We start from the raw sequence: 8,835 nt of genomic DNA on the forward strand, positions 1-8,835 counted from the left end.
AAGTCAGGTTGACAAACGGTGTCTCTGTTTCCAGTGGAGACCTATCTTTTCCCATTCACTTTCTCCCAAAGCCTAAGCTAAAACGAAGAAACCCAAAACTTCTCAGGCTATACAGAAAGGAAAAGGCAGAGGATAGTCCCACAGATGGCATATTTGTTTTGTGCAACTTTGTGTTCAGCACCACAAGGATTACTGCATTAAAAATACATAGACTTGAGAGAGACAGTTTCACAGAAGGAAGTTCTCAGGCTTTGCTTCCATTAGGTCAATAGGAATGTTGCTATTTGCTTCAATGAAAAGAGGGCCAAGTCCTTATCTGACTGTCTTAAAATGTTACAAAACAGCAGGCTCTAATCAGTGACTGAAGCCTCCAGGCTTGTCCTGAAGCTGCTTGTTCACCACCTCCTGTTGTTTTCTGTGGAGGACTCCAAGGTTCTTGGCAAGGTCAGGGCAGAGTTTTGGCAAGGTCAGAGCAGAGTCTTTGCAAGGTGCATCCTTTCCTGGTGTCTCTTCTGGTGCCTGGAGTGAATCACCTCATTTTCTCTTTCCTCTCTTATCTGGGTGCTCCACTTCCACTTTGCTTCTCAAACCTGTGACACCACTGGGGCTAGGTCAATGTCAGACTGACTTCCCAAGAACAGCAGATGAAATACTGTGAGGGTTCATACAAGCCACCTGCCCCACTTCCTTTTACATTTTTGTGTCTGTCTCCAGCCCTGTTTCTTCCTTTTAGTGCCTGTCGTATTCAAATGAATTCACAGTTTTGACTTCTGTAATATTTCACTGTGACGGTGCTGCACACAGGTGCCACAAACCCGTGCCTTCTCCATAACTATAGTTCTCTATCATGCCTTCAATACATGACCCTTTCATAAGCTTCAGTGCTTGTTTTCAAACCCCTTCCCCTTCCCTACCCTGCAGCATACAGCTCCTTGGTCAAAAATGCACATATCCATCTCCTCCTAATAGATGTAAAACTAATGCTTTGAACCTCCCCACCTGCCTCTGATCCTTCTCACGGTTTCTTACCCTTGCTACCCTTCACGCCTTCTTTTCTCTGTGTTGATGAACATTTGCTCTCAAGGGGAAAGAAGACCTTAGTTACAGATGTATGAAACACCTTTTGAAGAATCAGTGAGCCAAACCTTCATCCCTGTCCAGAGGAAATGGGATGTCACCTCCCTTTCTGAAATAAGACAGGTAGCCTTTTTGAGGCCCCCAGGTCGACTTAGAGGTGTAAGAGCCTATGACACTTTTTGCACTGAGTGCTAGGAGTGGAAGATTGCTGAAAAAGCTATTGTAATCTATCACCACCTGCATTTTCAAGTCTTGTTTTACTGGATGTATAAGCCCAAAGGGAACTGAGAACTAAGAGGAGCAACACCACTCACCATTTTCATGCTTCCAGCGTAGCTGACCCATGTTTACATGATCTCCAGAGAAAAATGTGAGGACTCTTTGTCTATCCAAAGACCAATGTCTAGACCAGCCCAAGAGTGGGCTGACAAGCTGTCAGGTAGACAACATCAGTGCAGTGATTGTCTGTATTGCTTGGTGTAGGATCAATTCTTTCTTGACTGCAGGACAGGAGAGCATTATTACCTAGTATATAATTATGAGTCCACATACTACAAAAGGCAAAGGAGTGAAAGGGTTAGTGAAATGGCCTATTTTATTTTTCAGTAGCTCTCTTTAAACATCCCTAAGGATTTCTTACCTCCCATTAAAATTTTACCTGGAAATGCTGATTGTAAGGAATCCAGTACTGATACAGGCAAAGAAAAGCAAACTGTTAAATACTTTTGCTGCAATAAATCTCCAGGCAATTGAAAGCCGGTAGGGCATGGGGAGGAGAAAGGGTGGATGAAACAAGAGGCTGCATATTTTAATAGGATGGTTAAAAATCCTGTATCAGGACTCAGCAAATACAAGATATATAAATATAATTTTTAAAAATGTTTTATTGCTCCATTCTTGCAAGTCGTACTTTGTCTACTGTTCTTGTTTACGTGAAAACAAAAAACTTCCCTGATTCCTGCAGGGCCCTGCTTACTCTGCCCTCTTCTTTCCCTCTAAGCTTGTTGAATAAACTGCTCAGCTGAATAACTAGAGATATTCCCCTCCCCTTTTCTCCCAGCCTAGCAGTCTTTCCCTCTCCAGCATTTTTTTCAGTGCTCTTTTTCATTCTCTCTGCTGACTCCATTTGCTTATGAAGATGAGGGGTCCAAAGCCACATAAGAACCAGATCTGTCCACATTCCTGCATTCAAGGCTGAGTGTTTGCTTTCTTTTTTTCTTTCTTTTCATTGAAAAAGAGTATCCTCCTAAAAGAAGTAGAAATAGTCTGAGCAGATAGAAATGAGTCAGAGCAGAGCATGCACCCACAAACCTAAAACAGTTTTAGGGAGGCTTAGGGAAATCTCTGAAATAGAAGTCATAGATGTGGAACAGATATCCCCCTTCCAAAGCATTTGCATGCATGTGGAAGGAAGCAGGTGGAGCTCATGGAAGTCTGACCTCGAAACAACTGAAAGCTGGATAGCCCTTCTCTTCTAAGCCAGAAATTGAGATATGTGTTGCCTGGCTGTTTATTTGGGCCCATCACTAAGGCTTCAGTCAGTGAGGTGAATGATGCCCTTCCAGAAGCTAACAGCCATTTCCTTGTGGCCTCGGTGTAGCTGAATGCACAGACAGAACCAGGGCCAGCAGTAAGTTAACCACAAAGCAACAAAGGAAGACAAGGAATGAATTAGATTAATAAGATTGAGATCTTTCACTGTATAGGCCAACCATTTCATATTTCTCAATGCCTGATAACATGCAGAGGAAAGCAGCAGCTACCTGGTTAGCACAGGGCAGGGAAAAAAAGAATAACACATTCAGTTTTGCAGGGCACAAATACTATGTATTTCCTCTTTCTTTGTAGAAGAGCAGTTGATGTCTGTCTAGCATTTATCATTAGAGAATAAGAAAGCACTCAACAAGCTCTTCAGACAAGTTACCATGCACAGAAAGCACTTGCCTGCTGTAGTAACTGGTTTGCTTATGTTTGTAATGAAAGTGAAGGGAAATACATTACCAAGCCGCCAGTGTCCACCAACTGTGGATAAATGGTAATCTCTTCTGTGAAGAAACTCCTTTGGTCTCGACTGAATGTTCCCATCTCAGGGACGAAAGGTTCCACTCTTCACCGCGCACCACCGCATTGGAAGGCAGATACAAGGGAGCCCGTTTCCTTCTGGGAGCTGGAGAATGAAATTACTTAGGTGGGACATAAATGATTTGAATTTGTTAAAACAATGGAGCCAACAGTCCCAATATTGAGAAAAGCATCATGGGCTTTTAATGATCATGAACAGGCCTCACCTCCATGATGTATGTTAGATAAAAAACACCTTCAATATCTATGTTTAGAGAATTTAATGTGACCATTCCTATGTCTGATCAGGATTAATCCCCCAATCCAAGAAAACTAAAAAGGACTAGAAATGCCCCCAAAAGGCTACCTTTCCAATAGTAGCCTGTCCCTTTCCCTCGGTAGCACCCCAGAGCCTTTCGTCAGGTATGGCCTTCCATACATCCTCTCACAGAGGACTAGATTAACAGCATACAACCCTGCTGCCTGGAGGTCCAAATGACATGAAAAATTGTATTGATGTGCACAGTGCCCAACCTATGTTAATACTGCAGCCTGCTCTAGTGGCTGGCTTAACGAAATACCTGTTCTACTAGCGCGCAATCCTACACCCCTCTCTGGCTCCTAACTCCGCTGGAGTGAATGCCAGTGTCAGGGAGGCTGCATTGTAGAGAGAATACAAATTCAGGACAATGAGGAAGTAGTTCTTGACCCTGGTAGGTCCCAGAAATAGTTAGATGCATGACAGCCTGCTTCCACAATGCATTCAGCATCTTCATTTCCAGGTACCTGTTGTAAGAAGGATCTGATGATGCTGAGAAGCTTGCAAGTACAAGCCACAAACCACACGTGCAGATGGCAATACTCATGTCGGCTGTAGTTCATTTTTCAAATGTGGTTTCCCTTGGAGCACTCAGGTGCTTCAGGCTTAGTGACCGAAAGGTGCGCAAGGAGATACTCAGGAAGAAATAAAATGCAAGCAAAGAAAGCCTAATGCCCAGTGTAGCCAGAGAGCTTAGCAAGGCTGCAAAACAAAGCATCAATTGGCAACCACATACAAATGCCCCATGTTTGTAACAGCAGCAATAAGATGGGATTTGCCTGTATCCAGCATTACATTCACTGACGTTCCAGTGCAGAGTGGCCAAGTGACTCCAAGTAATAGACTGAACTATTTCAGCCACACGGTACTGTGTCCTCCTGCTAGGTGGGACAGCAATGCTCCCCCACTCAGGAGAAAACTAGGACCTCACCCCTAGGTGCTTTACGCTCCCAGCCTCTTTATTTCTGTAGGTGTCCTATCCTAAACACTCTTCCTCTTCCTGCTCATTGTCTTCATCCCCCACACACCCCCACGCACGTGGCTCTGGATCTCCTCATCATGTTCTTCTCGTTAAAAACCCCATTGTTCATTTGTTTGTTTGTTCTCTCTCTCTCTCCTCTTTTTCTCTCTCTTTCCCTCTCGTTTTTTTTTTTTCCTTCTTTCTTTCTTTCTTTTTTTGTCTCCTCTGTTTTGTGTACCCAGGCAGCCCATTGAGTAACTTCTTTGACGTAATTAAACAACTTTTTTCAGACGAGAAGAACGGGCAGGTGAGCCATCCCCCCGGCACGCCAACCAAGCATAGCGCAAACAGCAAGCGGAGCGATTCCGGTTCTAATGACTATGGGTCTAGAGGAGACAATAAGTACCCTGCTGGCAAAGACAAGGCAAAGATGGTCTCATCAGTCGGCCTACAAGACCAACCTTAAATAAACACATAAAAAATTAAATAACTTAGAAAAGAAAAAAACAAAAACAAAAAAGCAAGAAAGAATGAAAGAATATTCCTTAGCAAGCTAGCCTCTAAACTAGAAGGATGTATATACTTGCCACAACAGTACAAAACTGTCTATAGACAAATTTTGTATGAAGGAATGACTGTATATATATACATATATATATTTATATATGATATATAATATATATCTCAGAAACAAACACAAAAACAAACGAATGAAAGAATGAAATGAAAAGAAAAGAAAGAAAAGAAAAGGTAGCACAGATGACAAACCCAGTTCACCAGATCTTGGGTTGTGGTTTTTTCGATTGGTTTTTTTTCCTCCCTTTTTTTGAATGTTTTGCTTTTTTTCTCCTTCCTGATTTTTGGGTTTTTTATTATTACTATTATTTTTTGTTTCCTTTTGTTTTGTTTCTTGTTCTGTTCATGCTCTCTCTGTGTTTCTGACGACACCACTTGTTTCCGCTCTGCTACCAGGAATTATCCCGAAAAGTTAACATGTCAGCCACGACTTCACCTTCTGTGCTCTGCGGACACTTGTTGACGGAAGGCAACCGATGTAGACTGTCCAAGGACCAGTCCTGTTTGAGGTTCCCAGCCTCCCCTCTCCCTTCAGGAAGTGGGTTTCTCCCCACTTCTCCCCAAACACCTCCCCAATGCACGCCTTTTTTCCTCCCCCCCCCCCCACCTCTTTTTCTTTTTTGGTGCTCCACAAGAGACATCTGCTCAGTTACGGGATTGCAGAGTCTGGGCTGAAAGGAGGTTGCAAATTGTTGAAGTGAAACCTTTACCCTTGGCAACTTCTGTCCACACAGGTGAACTCAGCCCGGAGGGGGAGGGTGCGGGGAAGGAGACGGGTGTAGCGGGAGCACAGTGTTTCATGAATCCAGAGCGCATTCTCATCAGAAACCAGCCAGGAGCAACTCAAAACTAAGCGTTGAACCAAGACAATATTGGGGAGCTTCATCACGGGATTTTCTTAACCTTCTTTTTCTCCCCACCACCTTTTCCTTTTCTTTTGCCCCCTTTTTTTATATATACATGTATATATGTGTGTATATTTATCTATAAATATACATACATACATATATATGCAAAATAATTGGTTTTTTTATACTGTATCATTTTGCTTTTTGACCTGCTGGAAGGGGAAAGGAGTAAACTTAGGAGGGAGAGGGGGTTCAATGAATAAACACATACAAATAAAACATTAAAACTTAGGGAAAAGGCAACTTCTGGTAGCAAAGAAGAGGGACAAGACTCTGCCAAGGACTGTCTCTCCTGCCACCAGGCACAGTTGCCGCTGCTGCTACTGCTGCTCCTCCTTCGACACCTTCCTCCCCACCTGTCAACTCCCTGCCACTGTGCCACCGTGCTGGGACCTTCTTCGACCAGCTGGATCCTCCACCACACCCTGCATTTAGAGGCAATTGTTGTGTTGCTAGTGCTGCATTGATATCAGTATTATTATTTCTTTAAGTTACTGGTTTCATTTGTTGGCGTGGGTGATTTTTTTCTAAAAAAAAAAGAAAAACAGAAAAAAAAAGGAAAAAAAAAAGATGAAGAAGAGGAAGAAAAGAGACTTATCTTGGGTTTTATTTCCTCTGTGTGTGTGTGTGCAAATCACTGGCACTTAGTTCATCAGAGCAAGACAAGGTGGAGTCAGGGCAATGGGAGACTTAATCACAAAGCTACTGTAAACTTTAAAAATTACTGCAAGATATTTTTATAAAGTTTTTCGTTTTGTTTTTTTTTGTTTTGTTTTGAAGGGGAGGAGGGTGGGATTGGGTGGATGGGGACTTTTTTTTTTTTGTGTTTCAGTTATTAGGTCTTGGTTATTTATATATACATATATATATATTTAAAAAAATAAGCTGTTAGATATATCTTCTGTTTAATAACTGTGTAGAGGCAACATTGATTCTTATTTATTTTGGGGAGGAGGGGGAAAAAAGACACAGAAACCCCATAAGTGTTCATCTCGTGACTCTGAGAAAGAAGAATCACCACCTTTTTTCCTCCTCCTTAAGAGTTATGTGACCAAGTGTAACTTATTCTGGCCCAAGCTCAAAGGTTAAACAAAAAAAACGTGGTTTTACGCGTGGAAGACAAAACACAGTGAGAAGTACTTCTTGACTGAGATTTTAAGAATGTAGGCTTAGCATTAGTGTTCAGCTCTTTTATGACCTTCGATTGCTGCTCGTTGGGTTCCTATGGGTGTATGTTGTATCGCAAGATTATTTTTTTTAATGATAATGTTGGATGAGTTCTTTTTTGTTGTTGTTGTCGTTGTTGGTTTTTTTAATCATTTTTCCCCTTCTTGGACCAGTTTTACTTGTACATAGGTTTGAAGATTAAAAAGAATTTTTAAAGACACAACTGGGGCAAAGACCTTTGACTTTTGCCCTGTTTCCCCATTCCCCCAAATGGGAGGGATTTAATTTAATTTTTTGCTTTATTTATTTATTTATTTTCCCTATTCTTAAACTTTTCTCTCTCGTATTGCTGTGTGCATGTCAGACACCAGGGGGTGATGGCTGGGGAGGGGGGGAGGCAAGGGTGCAGAAGAGGGGGGCAGTTTTAATTGCATGACATTGCTGTAAATTAGTCTCTTTTGCTTTCGTTGTCTTTCCTGCCTCCACCCTCTCTCTACTTCTCCTCCGAGCTCCCCTCCCATCACCCCTGTCCTTCTTTTCCCTCTTTTCTCTTCCCTTGTGTATAGATTTTGATGCTTCTGTTACATTGTACCTCTACAAAAGGCTGGGATTTCAATACAAAATAATAATAATAATTTAAAAATACCTATATCAGCAAAACCCATGTGGTACAAGCAGGAAGGGGATTACTTACACAAGATATAAGAATAAATGAAAGCAATACCTCTTGTTATCCTTCCTATTTTGTACTTTGAAGACACACGCGCACACACACACGTATACAGACACAAACTGACATTATTTAATGGTTTAAAATGGACAAAAAAATCTGATGTATCCCTTGTTAAATAACTGTGAGCAACTTTAGTTCAAAAACCAATAAATTCATTCAGTAAAGATACTAGCTGCTGAGTGTCCTGTTTATGTCCACGAAAATAAACTTCTCGCCACTGCCAGACCCAGTAAGTACCCTGTCACGGCTCTCTACACCGAAGGACCTGAAGATGGCCGGCACGTAAGGCAGCGTCCTCCCGGCCGTGGCATTAGCGTCGTCTCCTCGCAGCGCGCTGCACCCAGCGCGCTACTCACAGCACAGGCACGCCACGTGCGGGCAAAGAGCAAGGATGGCTCGACCCCGTGGGCCGGGTTTTCTGCAGTAACACGTTGAAAAAGATTAATCCAAATTACAGAGTGATCACGCACCCCCTAGGTCCGATCTGGATGGAAACCACTGTAACCAAAAAGTGTTGCTGCTTGTCATTCTCGTCGCTCACCTGAGCTTCGCACGTTGCTTCCAGATGTAGCATAGGAAGGATTTCTCCACCCTCCCCGCCTGCAACACTCTCAGTCCCATACATTTGAAAAAGCTTATCAGGTATGTCCCTGGCTTGCGTGGGGTTTGGGGGGGTTTCTCGCCGGTTGGTCGGTCGGTTCGCGTGGCCGCTGGCTTGTCACGCCTCCCTCTCGGCTTGCGAGTGCCCACCTTTACGCTGGATTTTTAACTTCTTCCAGGTTACCGGCAGTTCGCCTCTCGGGCTCGCCGGTTCGGCTGGTGGGTGCCCAAGAATAAACCGAGACCTCTGCGGCTGCTTCCCCGCACGGCTGGGCTGAACGGGACAGGCCCAAGCGCGGGGCGGGTCTGCGGCCCCATCCCCGCGGCCCTGCGCTCGCCGCGGCCCAGCCGCCTCCGGCAGCGTCCCGGTGCGGGCAGGCGCCGACGGTGCTGCCCCGAGGCGGGCCGGCTCTCCCGCCCGTGGGGGCAGCCG

At 43.8% G+C, this 8,835-nt stretch overlaps 1 protein-coding gene across 16 annotated transcripts in view; it reads left to right on the forward strand.

Annotated features, from left to right (window-relative positions):
• BRSK2 (BR serine/threonine kinase 2) overlaps positions 1 to 5,616 on the forward strand; it is a 324,024-nt gene extending 318,408 nt beyond the window's left edge. For 10 of the 16 annotated variants that reach the window (XM_049820723.1, XM_049820726.1, XM_049820734.1 and 7 more), the window contains one exon: positions 4,661 to 5,616. In XM_049820723.1, the coding sequence (XP_049676680.1) occupies positions 4,661 to 4,884 (224 nt within the window). In that variant the 3' untranslated portion in view covers positions 4,885 to 5,616. The remainder of the gene's footprint in view (positions 1 to 4,660) is intronic. The other 6 variants (XM_049820725.1, XM_049820730.1, XM_049820731.1 and 3 more) reach the window with 2 other exon arrangements.
• The last annotated feature ends 3,219 nt before the right edge of the window (positions 5,617 to 8,835 follow it).

This window comes from Accipiter gentilis, chromosome 17, assembly GCF_929443795.1.
Source record: "Accipiter gentilis chromosome 17, bAccGen1.1, whole genome shotgun sequence".
NCBI classification, from domain to species: domain Eukaryota; kingdom Metazoa; phylum Chordata; class Aves; order Accipitriformes; family Accipitridae; genus Astur; species Astur gentilis.